Below are 16,707 nucleotides of genomic sequence, written 5' to 3'. Positions count from 1 at the left end.
AAGCTATTTATCATGTTAGCAAAGAATTTAACACTGATCAAGGAGACACATTGATTGATGTAGTTGTTGTTCCTTAAGTAAACTACATGATCTGAACTTGTAGTCTGTTGATTTTTTTTTTCAGTGCCCCTTCAGTCACACCACCTGTATCCCTGCCAGGAAATGTAACGTATTCTATTTCTAATAAAAAAAATTCTTTACAATTGATGGGAAATGAAAATAATGTTAAATAAAGAAAGCTATAAAAAAAAAAGCACTACAGTAGTTTTATGCACATATATATATACTTTTTTGTTTACAAGTATTATAAATTTAATACATTCAAATTGTGTATTGTCACAGAATACTAATATTATCGAAGTAATTCTCAATGAAATAGATGTGATCCAAGTTGTGATCAGAAAGACCTAGTCATATTGTGTTCATTGAAAGGTGGTTATAGATAAAGACAGTGTTAATTGCCTTACAGATCAGTTTGGTAATGGAGACTCAGCATATGACACCTGCCCAGAGGACGGCCTTACAGGTGAGACAGGGCTCAGGTGTTACAATTAATGTCAATAATAAGAAAATGCATAACAAATCAGCATAGATTTGTCATTTTAGGCATGTGTACATGATGGATGACATTTAGCTGAATTCTGCATCAGATTGAAAGCAATTCAGATAATCTAGCAGGGTTTTAAAGACGTCTCGTAGCAGTTTTTAAAATGAACATGGTACATATAAACAACCTATTATACAATATGTACTGTGGTTTCCTCATTTTTTGTGGGTATCAAGTTTTATGAATTTGTCAAATCTTCAGTTTTTAACCATAAAAATATGATTTTGTGGAAAGCTTCATTACGTTCTCCTTTTTGTGAGCAAAATTTGTTCTTCATTCAATGCTTGATTTCATGTTCTTACACAACTTAACCCTGTTAAACAACGAAAATTGGTGTTCTGGTAAAAAAAAAAAAAATAACGATGAAATTTCTGTATTAAAAGAGAAAGGTGAATGTTGTTTCTACAAATTTTCACACTCTTTTGCCCCTTCATTTTCAAGCATTTGGTAGAAGAGGGGTGTAAAGGGAGGCATAATAAATATAAATTTATTTTCCTTTAATTTTATTTTCAGCATGCCAATGCCCATTCAGTAGGCTACTTCATCACACAGGACTCTTCATTTGGCAACCTAATATTACCTGTTTTACCTAGATTTAATGAGAAATAGCACTTGCCAAACTTTGTTATCATTGTAAATATCATTGTGAACATTTTAAATAAATCGTGTTATGATAAAATGGACTATTTGTTTGAGTGAAGCTTATCTTTCTTTTCACCTCTAATTATAATAAAAGTATAGTCAAGCCTTGTTATCTTGAACTTGATGGTGCCAAGAAAAGACTTTTGCGGTATTCGAGGGTTTGAGATATTGAGGTTAAAATACATAGAGAAAATGTAGTTAGGACTTTCAACTCACTTTGACATATCCATGGTATTCGAGATAATTGTTGTTTGAGATATCAAAGTTCATCTGTACTCAAAATCTCTCAAGAGGTGAACATATTTACCTGTTGCCTGCACTTCAAATGACATTAATGTAAGGGTATGCCAACTGTCTGGTCATAATCAACCTTGGTGCCTATTATGAATTTCTACAGGTTACACATCACTATATCATTATGGTGCAATCGCAATATCGTGGGTCTTTCCAACAAGCTCAAGGAAAAATGCTTTGAATGTATTACATTCACTGGATATATGAAATTTGTACAAAATGGGTACTTTTAACCACTGCGTAAATCACTAATTGGTAAAAGATACATACCCTCTTTTCATAATGATAGTGCAATGCAGCACGATAGTCTAGATTGAGTTAAATGGAGAGATGAGTTGTCATTGAGTGAACAAAAAATAATGATCAATCATATTTGGAAATTCCTGATGATTTTGTTTTACCCAATGTTGGACAGCACATGCAGGTGAAAATTATGTTATATTTTTCCTAAGTTGTTGGATCGCAGACAATCAGAAAGCACGGAATTATTCAATTGTTAAATATTCTAAATTAATTACTAGTTACCTTGACCTTGTCAGAATGGTGTAGCTTTAGCGTTGAGATACACGATTTTATAAACAGCCTTCGTGTAAAGTATGAACATCTAATGGTCCTGCATTACAACAATTAATAAGGCCCGGACAAGCAATTTTTTTTGTATTTATTGAGTTTAATTGACCATTGACAGATGTTCTAGGTTCATGATCAAGCAACCTTAAATTTGTGTCACGTATGAGTATCTAATATCTCTTTAATCAAAGTTATGGTGTTGAGTTAGAGTAGGATGAAAGAATCTTTTCTTTCGGGGATTGTTACAAATACAAAATGTGTCTGCAAGGTGCTCTGGACTGAATCTTCAAAAGTTTGTTGTTTTTTTCTCAAGAACCACAGGACCAACAAGTACAATGATACTTTGTAAAGTGGATTCAAGTAAAGGACCATACTCCATTCCAAGAGAAGGGTGGGGTACATAAAAAGTCTTCTCAAACCACTGAACCAGTAAAGCCAAAACTTGCTTGAAAGTGGGGCTATAGGGCTTGAAGTTTTACTCAGAAATACATAAGAAACTTCTTTTAACATCTTTAGAACCACAAGGATACAATTTGTCAGATTATTATAAAAGCATCATTCATCTTCGTGTAGTATAGATTTTAGTTTGTTCACACTGTGATCCTACTTTGGACAACAAGAGAGGTTCAAATTTTTACATGCCATCTCAAGAACCACAAGGGTACAAATTATCAAAATTAAGCAAGCATCCTAAAGCAGTGTAGATTCAAGTTTGCCTGCACCAAGATGCAATCTGGATGGTGTGACATTCACTTATAATGCTGGGCGTTTGGCATAGGAACAGTTACTACTTTTAACGTCTTAGGTTTGACTCAATGCCGGGATTGAACCCGAGACTTTCAGTTGTGAAAGGAGTGCCCTAACCACTAATAGCCTACAACAAGTAGCATTAGACACGAAAATCACAGGTCTTTCATATATGACCTTCTTAACAGAGGTCACGTTTCATGATAGGTGTCAGCACAGTAAAGAATCCTCATGCTCTGAGTGCTATGCATAGGTCAAAATTCATGGCACTTCACCTAAAGCTGGTGAAAAGTCTTATATGGGATTAAAACAATATACAAACAAACCGGGTGCAATGTTTCAAGCAGCATTGAAGGATAAAAAATCAAACCGGAAACTCCTGGTTGCGAAGTGATTGCCCTAACTACTAGGTTACGACCACTATGTATCTGAGTTCAATTTATGTACAGTATATAATAAACAATAAGTGGCCCATGGGACACATCGCTCACCTGAATCACCTTGGCCCTTCCGTTTTTCAAAAAGCTGTTGATTTTAAAGATTTTTTATCAATCTTTATTCCCATGAAATATTTTGACCCCATATTCTGGCCCCAACCTAACCCGAAATGATCACATCATTCCTGAAAATGAATTCACATAATAAAGAATTGTTTCAACACCAATATGACTAACGCAATTTTGCTGTTCTGGATAAAACCAAGGTCATAGATCATGGTACAATATGGGGATGCTTACTCCTCCTAGGCACCTGATCCCACCTCTGGTATATCCAGGGGTCCGTGTTTGCCCAACTCTCTATTTTTTATTCCTTATAGGAGTTGTGAGATTGATCAATGTTTGTTATCTTCACCTTTTCATGAAAGACCTTGTCATAGGAAATCTATTTACAAAACATAATAGCTCTATCTTAAATAGCTCAGGAGGTATTGTAAATGTAAGATTGTTATCAAAGGTACTTCAAACTACCAGTCAAGGTCATATAAGGTCAAACACCAAGGTATAACAAGGTCTTGCCATAAAGAATCTATAAATAATATACCAAAGCTCTACCTTAAATAGGTCAGGAAATATTGAATAGGTAAGGTTTTTTTTTAAAGTAGGTCAAACTCCAAGGTCAAAAGATCAAACACCATTATGTCACAAGGTCATAAAGAACCTATATATAAAATATGAAAGCCCTACCTTTGGTACCTTTTACTAGACCTTACCTTACATCCACTAGCCCTGACCAACTCCCCCCCTCCCCCCCCAAAAAAAAAACAAACCGATAGTTTCTCAATATTTAATTATTTAACTAAATTGACAGGCAGTGGTTCTCAAGTTGAGAAGATTTTTAAATACTTTCGCTATGTATTCGCATGTTAAACCATTGATCCCTATTGTGACCCCCGCCTAACCTCGGGAACCATGATTTTAACAAAAATTCAATCTGCACATGTCGGGAATTAAATTCAAAGTTAAAATTTACGGACAAAATGTGATCAGAAAAGCTCGCTAGAGCCGTTGTCTCAGGTGAACTAAAAAAAAAAGGGGGGGGGCTCTTTAATACGAAGCTTGTTTAAATAATTATAATGAGTGTCTTTCATCTTACTCACTATAACGCAATCCTGTTGTGAATTTTGTCGTGTGAATAACCTTGCAAATATAATAACTTACCGATTATTCCGTACGTATTTCACACGAAACGAAATAGTGTGTGTTATTGATCATATGGTTAGAAGTGAATAGTTTGAAAACACGGATCTCCAAGACAGTTGTGCTCTCATTCTATGATCTGGATGAAGCCTAATCTCGTATACTTCTTTGTACCCACTTATCACATATAACTTTCCTTATGTTTGTAATATCTCCTTGTGCCCTGTTTTGGATTCTGAATTAGTTGTAAAGCTAAGGAATACTCATGTGAAATATCAAAGCTCTAGCACTTAATGTTTAAAAGTTATTAGCAGGTTAAAGTTTCAGACAGAATGACAGACAGGACAAAACAATATGCCCCCCGATCTTCGATCTCGGGGGCATAAAAAAGCAGTAGCACGTTAACCAGAAAGGGGGGGGGGGGGGCATACGGCCTTGATTATATTTTTAAAACAGACAAACGTAAATTTTAACATGAGCACGTGAATTTCACATGAAATTCGTGTGAATTTCACATAAAATTCACGTGCATTAACTTTTTTAAAGTCAAATTACAACTGTTGACATGAAAATCTTGATACCCTAGGTCTCGATTTGTCGAAAAAATCTTAAAAGGACCAAAACTCTTGTATTCAATCTGCTGATAATTGATTGAATTTGTTTTAACATGGTGGTTTTCATTGTCTTTCTTCTTCTTTTTTTTTTTATTTATTTATTTATTTATTTTTTTAACCCTGAACAAGAATTATGTAGTAGAAGGACTGCTTAATAAATCAAAGGAGTCGTCTAAATGATACAATATTCACCTTATGTACATGTACTATGGAGTGCCAAATTACACTTAAATAATTGAAGATATCTTTAATTATTTTAAGATATCATCAATTTAATTAATGTGCGCAATAATTGAATTGATGCATGCATCAATTCAATTATTCTCTCATCAATTGAATTAATGCTCGCATCAATTCTATCACTGCTCTCATCCATTCAATTGATACGGCATCAGTCTGGTGGAATTATTGCTCGCAAAATTTCATTTGGAGTTCGATCTAAATGATTTGATGATGTCTTCAATTCAATTGATGATATCTTTAATTATTTACAATGCTTTTATATAAAGAATTAATGCGCACATCAATTCTCTTAAAGAGAGCAACAATTCAATTAAAGAGATCATTAATTCAGTTGTGGATATTACATCATTGGAAATAATAATATCATTATTTCAATTGAAGAGACCAATAATTCAATTATTGCACACAGTCATTGAATTGATGCGCGCTACAATGGACTCCAGTTGAAGAGAGCAATAATGATTTGAATTGAATAATGTTCTCTTCAATTGAATTGTTGATATCATCATTTCATTTGAAGAGAGCAACAATTCAATCATATCGATCATCAATTGAGCAGAATAATTAATTATATCAATTCAATATTAATGTGCGCATTAATTCAGAATTGAAGATATCATCAATTATTTGAAGATACCTTCAATTGAATTGTTGCGCACATCAAATGAATTAATGCTGTCTGACTTGTCCCATATCGATTGTTATGCCGTTCTTGACACACTAATTTTGGCTACGAATAATTCCGTTTACCTAATCAAGATGTAGGACTCACGGCGGGTGTGACTGTTCGACAGGGGATGCTTACTCATCCTAGTCACCGGATCCCACCTCTGGTATATCCAGGGGTCCGTGTTTACCCAACTCTCTATTTTGTATTGCTTATAGGAGTTATGAGATTGATCACTGTTCGTTATCTTCACCTTTCATGATATCTTCAAATAATTAAAGTTATCTTCAATTATTGGAGTTTATGTTAATTTAATGCTCCATAATGAACATGCATGCATGGCTATTTTGGCAACATCAATGTCATTTGATAATTTTTGTTTCATTTGAAGACATGCATTCAGGGCTGTAAATTAACCTTCAATTTGGAGGAGGCAGGAAATTAGGCGGGGGTCTGGGGGCCGCCCAGGCCCCCAGACGCTGAGCACATTTTGTGCACACTGAACACGTTTCGTGCAAAATCCTTGATTCTAGGGCCTTCTAAGATGTTACTTGACTAACTCATTCTAAAAGAAAGATTTGGAATGCTTTTTAAGGGAGGTATCATGTTCTTAGTTATTGGAAACAACATAAATTCTAATGAACTTTAAATTTTAATTTTTTTTGGCTCAAAAGTTGGAGGAGGCAGCTGCCTCCTCCGCCTCCATGTAATTTACGGCCCTGTGCATTTGTAATTTAGATATTGAAGAATGCAAGGTCATTTTCAAACTGCATCACCTGAACATGAAACATATCACATGACTACCTTTTGTTACTACGCCTGTGTAGCTTGTCACATGACCATCACAAGGTTATGTTTCTTTCAAACTCAATTTGTGTTTGATGTTTTCCGCCACACTCAACAATTTTTTAGTTATCTGATGGCGCCCAGTTTTTAATTGATGGAAGAGAGAACCCAGATACAATGTACCTGGGGAGAGACCACCGGCCTTCCGAAAGTAAACTGAGAAACTTTCTCAATTACCGGCGCGAGCCGGATTCAAACCCGCGCCGACCAGAGGTGAGTTTGAAAGAAACATAACCTTGTGATGGTCATGTGACAAGCTACACAGGCGTAGTAACAAAAGGAAGTCATGTGATATGTTTCATGTTGATGCAGTTTGAAAATGACCTGCATTCTTCAATATCTAAATTATAAATGCATGTCTTCAGATGATACAAAAATTATCAAGTGACATTGATGTTGCCAAAATAGTCATGCATGCATGTTTCTCTGAACTATTTTTTTTATTGCTTGCGCATATGGCATCACATTATGAAACTTCATATAATTATTCTACATACACTCGACGTTTTAAATATCTATTTAATAGTTTGTTTATAGAAAGACATTTTATTAGAGATTTTGAAAACGTCCAGTCCTTGTCAATTATTCAAATATTGATAGAGATTTTAATCCCAAATTCTGAAGTCTCTATGTATTCTAGTAGTCTACCACGGTTATTGCAAAGATAAAAGGAATACCGCGATCATTATTTTGCGATATACTTTCATACGTAAAATCTGATTATGAGAAAATTGATACTCTTCTTGCTTGCACTTTGTGTTTTGCTCATACAGCGATAAAGTCGATAATTGATCATTCAATTTCAAAATCATTAAAAAATCGATCATATTGATCGCAAACAAATTCACATATGACTGAAAAACATTTGCCATTCAATATAAATCTATTGTCTGCATTCTGAGATCGATACACATATTAAACCAGGTTAACCCTTGTCCTCTTCTGTGTAGTTTTCCTTGGACTGTGTATTGAAAGCAGTTGATATAATCCGTCAACACCAAACGAAATACATAAATTATACCTCAAATAGTTTTCAAAATAGATCTAGTATGCAAACCCAGTGTCTTCAACTTAGTAAAGCTTCTTAGTGTAAATAATACAAAAGAACTCAATAATTTAAGAAAGTTCCTACAACAGGGTACAAACCCACGATCTTCATTACTCGCAACGACATATTATTTACGCGTATTGTTATATGTATATTGAAATGCATTGATTGCATATCCTCAAAATTGTATCTGTATGTCTACTCACCCTCTACTGTCTTATTTGTATATACATTGTATTTGTAAGTATTTTGTATATATGAGCTGTATAGCTTAAGGGAATAAAGAATGTGAATCTGAATATACCCCTATCATCTCACTGTTTTCGTCAGCAAAAAACAAAACAAAACAAAAAACAACCCAAAAAAACGTGTAGGTGTAGTCCGCTTCGGAAGCTGTCATGTATGGAGCGCCAAATTAACATAAACTCAATTATTTGAAGATATCATCAATTCATTTGATGCGCGCTATAAATTAATTAAAGATCTCTTCAAATAATTAATGATATCTTCAATTCTGAATTATTGCGCGCATTAAATGAATTGACGAGAGCATTAATTCTTCTGCTGAATTGATGAGCGCTTTAATTGAATTAATGATCTCTTCAAATGAATTAATGATATCAACAATTGAATTGATGCGCGCTACAATTCAATTGAAGAGAACAATAATTGATATAATGCGCGCATTAAATCAATTGATGAGAGCAATAATTGAATTGATGCGCGCATTAATTCATTTGATGAGATCAATAATGAATTTAATGCGCGCATTAATTCAATTATTGCTCTCTTCAATTGAATTAATGATATTTTTAATTCATTTGAAGAGAGCAATAATTCTTTTAGAGAGAGCAACTAAATAATTAAAGATATCTTCAATTCAACAGATCCACAATTGAATTAATGATCTCTTTAATTGAATTGTTGCTCTCTTTAAAAGAATTGATGCGCGCATTAATTCCTTATACAAAAGCATTGTAAATAATTAAAGATATCTTCAATTGAATTAAAGAGATCATCAAATTATTTATACCGAGCTCTAAATCAATTATTGCGAGCAATATTTCTACGAAATTAATGCTCTCATCAATTGAATTGAAGAGAGCAATAATTGAATTAATGCGCGCATCAAATCTATTATTGCTCTCTTTAATTCAATTGATGCTCTCATCAATTGATGCGCGCATTAATTCAATTGATGAGAGCAATAATTGAATTGAAGCGCGCATTAATTCATTTGATGAGAGCAATAATTGATTTAATGCGCGCATTAATTCAATTAAAGAGAGCAATAATTGAATTGATGATATCTTCAAATAATTGAAGATATCTTCAATTATTTGAGTTTATGTTAATTTGGCGCTCCATAGTCATGACGTCAAATTCGTAGTGATCAGCTATATAGTTCCGAGCCGTAGTAGAATATAAATAACGTTCTTGTTTTCGTGGATGATTAAACAATAAATTGCCTTTTTTTAAATAGGGTGATGAAGGTAGCAAGCATTGCAGGAAAAAAAAAATCAAAACCCGCGTAAGCGGATTATGATTTTTTCCCCCCTGCATCATAATCCGCTACACGGTTTTGATTTTTGTTTCTGCAATGCTTGCTACCTTCATCTCCCGATAAAACAAAGAAAGACATTTTATTAATTTATATTCATTTTGTATGTATTTTTAAAGAAATATAAACTAGATTTAAGCTTTGATATATCGTTGACCATTTCGTTACTGATCCAGCCAATGCAACCTTTGACCTTGATGACACTCCATATTTAGTAATGATGGTACTAAAAACCGGATTGAACTACGAGCATGTACGAGGGCGAGTCAATAATTAACCAGTCCATCCCATTTCTGATTGACCGAGACGGTCACAATTTTCATGGGTACAAAATTGCACGCGTATCGAGTCATTCTTTAATAAGATATTGAATGTCAAACATGGCTAGTGATGCAAAGGCATGATTTTCATCTAAAGTTGAGTACCGTGCTATAATTCGGTACTTGTATTTAAAAGGTAAAACAGGCAAGGGAATACACGGCGAGTTAGCCGATGTTTATGGGTCTTCTGCACCATCTTATGCTCAGGTTAAATTCTGGGTAGGGGAATTCAAAAGGCGGTAGAACGTCTTTAGAAGACGAAGCCAGGACTGGACGCCCACTGGATGCCACCGACGAAGAAATGTGTAAGAAAGTTTGGGATCTGGTATACTCTGGTAGGCGAATTCAGGTGGAAGAAATAGCGCAGGCATTAGGCAATTCACATGGTAGCGTTTCAACAGTCTTGCATGATCTTTTAGGTATGCGCAAGCTAATAGCCCGTTGGGGTCCCCAAATCCCCAAGCGATGAGCAAATGGCAACCAGAGCATTAGTATGCAGCGCCTTGTTGAAGCGTTTTAGGTCAAATGATGATTTTCTTTTGCGTCTGGTGACTGCAGATGAGACTTGGGTTCATTATTATGAGCCAGAAAATAAAGCTCCGAATCGTCAGTGGGTAGGACCTGGGTCCCCGAGGCCAAGAAGTTCAAAACGCAACCATCTGCTGGCAAGATGATGGTCACAGTATTTTGGCGAGTAATAGGCGTTACTATGTTGCACTTTTCACCCAAGAGAAGTACAATAACTGAAGTGTACTATGCAAAATTGCTGAACAAGCTGAAAAACGCCGAGGTAAACTCTCTATTTAGGCGTTTTGCTGCAACAGGACAACTCGAGAGTCCACACTTGCAAAGTTGCAATGAATGCTGTAAAGCGAAACGGGTATGAATTAACACCACATCCTGCCTATTCGCCTGACCTAGCTCCTAGCGACTCCTTGCTATTCCCAAACTTGAAAAAGGATATCAGTGGACGTCATTTCCGGTCTGACGAAGATGTTGTGACGGCAGTTGAGGACTGGGTGAATCGAAAGGACCTCGACTTTTTCAGTTCCGGACTGATGGCACTTGAACACTGTTTGTGTAAGTGCATCACACCAGGGGACAATTACATCGAAAAAGAAGAGGTGGATCCCAACCGGAAATAAGTTAGGCTTGTTACTTATTGACTCGCCCTCGTACTTTGCAACAAATATGCATTCGTTGTTTCTAACGAAAGCAATGCCAATTTCAAGAGAAATATACAAGAAAAGATTCAGTGAATGTAAATATTGCAGTATAATATCGATCGATCTAGAAATGTTGTTTGAAATATAAAAGCCATTTTCAGTAATTTTTTAAATGTCAACCAGTGTGTTTTTCTTTATAATGCTAATAGGAATCTACAATAGCTAAAATTATCAACTGTTTTCTGTCAAAGCATTAAGATTCTAAGACATGCAACAGTACACTTCTTACACACGTATCAGAAAGTGAAGATATCGAGCAGTGATCAATCCCAAACAAACAACTGTATTTTTACATTGAATGCGCCGCGAAAGTCTTGTGGTTAGGACGCTCGCTTTGCAACTGGGAGGTCCGAGTTTCAATTCAAACCTCACTAGAGACGTTTTACATAGGTAGGGACTGCTCCTTTGCCCAACATTATAGTCGTAGAAGTGAAAATCACATGCAGGTCTATCGGATGTTCAGGCTGTTGAACCGTCCTGCTGTGGCCGTAAGCTCCAAATCGGTGGCGTTTATACCATTGAACACTGTTGAATGCATGATGTTCCATGGAATTCATGACTACAAAGAGCATGTTAATTACATGTAATTTTCTACCTTGTTCGACAGGATTTCGAGTTTACATTGATTCAATTGATGAGCGTAGTAATTCTTTTAGAGAGAGAGAGCAACTATCTTATTAGAGATATCTTTGCTTCAATATATCATGTATACATGAACAGTTGAATTGATCTCTTTAAATGAATTGTTGTTCTCTTTAAAAGAATTAATATGCGCATTAATTCCTTATACAAAATCATTGTGTGGAATTAAAGAGATCATCTACTCATTTATACCGAGCTCCTAATTAAATTTTGTGAGCAATAATTCCACCTCACTAATGCAATTTTTGTTTTCATCAATTGAATGAATGTGCATATCAAATCAACTATTGATATCATTAATTCAATTATTCCGCGTAGTAATTGAATTGATGCGCGCATCAATTCAATTCAATGGGATACATTTTTTTTTTTACAATGCTGTGCGAGTTATTTCCCCCTGAATACAGGGGACGCACAACACATTTGGTCCTGTAATATATGGAGTGCCAAATTAACATAAACTCAAATAATTGAAGATATCTTTAATAATTTGAAGATATCATCAATTCAATTATTGCTCTCTTTAATTGAATTAATGCACGCATTAAATCAATTATTGCTCTCATCAAATGAATTAATGCGCGCTTCAATTCAATTATTGCTCTCATCAATTGAATTAATGCGCGCATCAATTGAATTAATGAGAGGAATAATTGATTTATTGCGCGCATTAATTCAATTAAAGAGAGCAATAATTCTCTCATCAATTGATTTAATGCGCGCATTATATCAATTATTGCTCTCTTCAATTGAATTGTAGCGCGCATCAATTCAATTGTTGATATCATTAATTCATTTGAAGAGATCATTAATTCAATTAAAGCGCGCTTCAATTCAGCTGAAGAATTAATGCTATCATCAATTCAATTAATGCGCGCAATAATTCAGAATTGAAGATATCATTAATTATTTGAAGAGATCTTTAATTAAATTGTTGCGCGCATCAAATGAATTGATGATATCTTCAAATAATTGAAGATATCTTCAATTATTTGAGTTTATGTTAATTTGGCGCTCCATAGTAATAAGCGTCAATATAAGGAACAGATAGGAAATGTTCTACATCTGATTGTAATTAATGGTCAGTTGTAATTAATGAAAAATGATGTCGATGTACAATAATTCAATTCATATCGGGATCAAAGTGTCTTTAGTATATAATAAATTCTTCATTATTAATTTTGATCAATATTTTCGACGACTAAAACAATTAGATATGCCAGAAAGTACATTAACTTCTTATCGTTTCGCACTGTGGGCATTGAACGGAACATGTTGATTACATGATTTCACCGTGCTTTTCTTTCCAAGTGTATCAAATACATATGTTCTTTTTTACTTCTAAAATTTTCGGGATTTAACGTTATAACTTGGACAGAAATTAACATCAAATACGGCTGAAGCGCGCAACTCATTTCAGTTGATGAGAGCAATAATTGATTTAATGCGCGCGTTAATTAGGTCAATTGATGAAAGCAATGATTAATTTGATGTGCGCATCAATTCAATTATTGCTTTCATAAAGGCAATATGATGAGCGCATCAATGTGGTGGAATTTTTATACAAGAGGTCCAAGGGCCTAGAATCGCTCTTCTGATAAATTGTACAACCCCACCATTTCTATTCTTAGCCTCTTAGTATTCTAAATCTTTAGTTAAATCCTAAGAACTAAAAAAAAGTAGGTCAATGTGACCTACTTTTGGTTTACACATTTTGAGAACCCAAGAAATATCAACTGACAAAGTTTGATGATTTTAAGCCAATTTGTATCTGAATATTGAAATATAGCTGTCAAATTCCAATCGTAGGTCATGGTGACCTACTTTTTGGTCAGCGAACTCCGAACATGCAAGACCCATCAACTGACAAAGTTTGATGACTGTAGGTCAAATAGTATCTGAAATATATAAATATAGCCGTCAAATTCCAAAAGTAGGTCAAGGTGACCTACTTTTTCGTCAACACCCTTCAAACATGCAAGACCCAACAACTGACAAAGTTTGATGACTGTAGGTCAAATAGTATCTAAATTATATAAATATAGCCGTCCAATTCCAAAAGTAGGTCAAGGTGACCTACTTTTTGGTCGACACCCTTTGAACATGCAAGACGCATCAACTGACAAAGTTTGATGACTGTAGGTCAAATAGTATCTGAAATATATAAATATAGCCGTCCAATTCCAAAAGTAGGTCAAGTTGACATACTTTTTGGTCGAAACCCTTCGAACATGCAAGACCCAACAACTGACAAAGTTTGATGACTGTAGGTCAAATAGTATCTGAAATATATAAATATAGCCGTCCAATTCCAAAAGTAGGTCAAGGTGACCTACTTTTTGGTCGACACACTCCGTAGACTCAAGATGCATCAACTGTCAAAGTTTGATGATTGTAGGTCAATTAGTGACTGAAATATATAAATATAACTGTCAAATGCCAAAAGTAGGTCACAGTGACCTACTTTTTAGTCGATACACTCCGAAGACTCAAGATGCATCAACTGACAAAGTTTGATGATTGTAGGTCAAATAGTGTCTGAAATATAGTAATTTAGCTGTCAAATACCAAAAGTAGGTCACGGTGACCTACTTTTTGGTCGACACAAACTGAAGACTGAAGACGCATCAACTGACAAAGTTTGATGATCCTAGGTTTTACAGTGCCCAAAATATGCATCTAAAATTGAAAATGTGAAATTTGAATATCTGCAAAATTCAAAAAGTAGGTCACTGTGACCTACTTTTTTTTTATAAATATGTTTCAAGGCCTCAAGATGCATCAACTTACAAGATTTGATGATTCTAAACCTCTCGGTATTTGAAATAACAACTTAGAATATATCTATAAATGATAAGCCATAAAATTCAGAAAGTAGGTCACGGTGACCTATTTTTCAGTTGACGCATTTCAAGGTTACATGATCCACCAACTGACAAGTTTTGATAATCATAGGCTTCAAAGTGTCCAAGATATGCATCAAAATTAATTTTAAAATAAATACCTGCAAAATTCAAAAAGTAGGTCACCGTGACCTACTTTTGAGACAACTTGACACAAGGTCCTAAGATGCATCAACTGTCAAAATTTGATGATCCTAGTCCTTATAATGACTAAAATATCAAAGATTTAAGGAAATATAAATTTAGGTCAACTTTGAAGTGACCTTGAGACCACGCCCTTTGCCCCAGGGTAATGCCTTGAACAATTTTTAATCTACAACATATCCTCATCCTTATGTGTAAGTTTGGTGACAATCTGCCCAGTGGTTCTTGAGAAGAAGATTTTTTAGCAACCACTACTTTTGTTTGTATTTTCCTGATTATATCCCCTTGTTAAAGGGTCACATCCCTCTATTTAGTATGTATGAAAGCCCTTGGGCCAATGATACCCTGTAACAAATTTGAAAAAAATTGGCCAAGGGGTTCTTGAGTTATAGCCCTTTTTCTAAAAAGTTTACGCACACCGCACAAATGTCCATAGCATTAGCTCTTTGAGCCTTCGGCTCAGAAGAGCTAATAAAGGATTATTATCATATTAATTATAAAGTTGATTTCTCTATAAAAATAATTATTGCGCACACCAACTGAAGAGAGCAACAATTAATTTGGAACTCAATTGAAGAGAGTAATATACATGTAAATCAATTTAATTCAATTATTGCACCCATCAATTCAGCAGAATAATTAATGATACTAACAATTCAGTTAATGCGCGCAATGATATCATTAATCATTTGAAAAGATCTTTGAATTGTTGCGCTCATCAAATGAATTGATGATACGTGTATCTTTAAATGATTAAAGATATCTTCAATTATTTGAGTTCATGTTAATTTGGCTCGCCGTAGAGCTGGGCTCGTGTCATGACCTTCACACACAAGACGTGAACCTAAGTGGTGATCAGTTGCCTCTTTTTCAAACGCTCGGCATTTAGTTCTAAGTGAGAGTCACGGGTCTTTTGGATATGGTGTTCTGTTTTGCGCCAGGCTTTGGCACGCCAAAAAGCCCTCACTGTCTCGACGGGACATAAAACAAATAAACAGCCTACAATTGTTTAGAGGTAACTTCATAAGTATGGAGCGCCAAATTAACATAAACTCAAATAATTGAAGATATCTTCAATTATTTGAAGATATCATCAATTCAATTATTGCTCTCTTTAATTGAATTAATGCACGCATTAAATCAATTATTGCTCTCATCAAATGAATTAATGCGCGCTTCAATTCAATTATTGCTCTCATCAATTGAATTAATGCGCGCATCAATTGAATTAATGAGAGCAATAATTGATTTAATGCGCGCATTAATTCAATTATTGCTCTCTTCAATTCAATTGATGAGAGGATCAATTGAATTAATGAGAGCAATAATATATGTGATGCGCGCATTAATTCAATTATTGCTCTCTTCAATTCAATTGATGAGAGCATCAATTTCGTAGAAATATTGCTCGCAATAATTAATTTAGAGCTCGGTATAAATAATTTGATGATCTCTTTAATTCAATTGAAGATATCTTTAATTATTTACAATGCTTTTGTATAAGGAATTAATGTGCGCATCAATTCTTTTAAAGAGAGCAACAATTCAATTAAAGAGATCATTAATTCAATTGTGGATAGGTTGAATTGAAGATATCTTTAATTATATAGTTGCTCTCTCTAAAAGAATTATTGCTCTCTTCAAATGAATTAAAGATATCATTAATTCAATTGAAGAGAGCAATAATTGAATTAATGCGCGCATTAAATCAATTATTGCTCTCATCAAATGAATTAATGCGCGCATCAATTCAATTATTGCTCTCATCAATTGATTTAATGCGCGCATTATATCAATTATTGCTCTCTTCAATTGAATTGTAGCGTGCATCAATTCAATTGTTGATATCATTAATTCATTTGAAGAGATCATTAATTCAATGAAAGCGAGCATCAATTCAGCTGAAGAATTAATGATATCATCAATTCAATTAATGCGCGCAATAATTCAGAATTGAAGATATCATTAATTATTTGAAGAGATCTTTAATTAATTT

The 16,707-nt window shown here is 34.4% G+C and overlaps 1 protein-coding gene across 1 annotated transcript in view; it reads left to right on the top strand.

Moving 5' to 3' along the window:
* The window catches only part of LOC125671699 (SOSS complex subunit C-like), a 10,463-nt gene extending 9,107 nt beyond the window's left edge, over window positions 1–1,356 (top strand). The window contains exons 3-5 of the mRNA XM_048907560.1: window positions 125–164; window positions 470–526; window positions 1,121–1,356. Coding sequence (XP_048763517.1) covers window positions 125–164; window positions 470–526; window positions 1,121–1,216 — 193 coding nt within the window. The 3' untranslated portion in view covers window positions 1,217–1,356. The remainder of the gene's footprint in view (window positions 1–124; window positions 165–469; window positions 527–1,120) is intronic.
* The last annotated feature ends 15,351 nt before the right edge of the window (window positions 1,357–16,707 follow it).

Source organism: Ostrea edulis, chromosome 4 (assembly GCF_947568905.1).
Source record: "Ostrea edulis chromosome 4, xbOstEdul1.1, whole genome shotgun sequence".
Lineage (NCBI taxonomy): Eukaryota > Metazoa > Mollusca > Bivalvia > Ostreida > Ostreidae > Ostrea > Ostrea edulis.
This window is presented reverse-complemented; position numbering and strand designations above follow the sequence as displayed.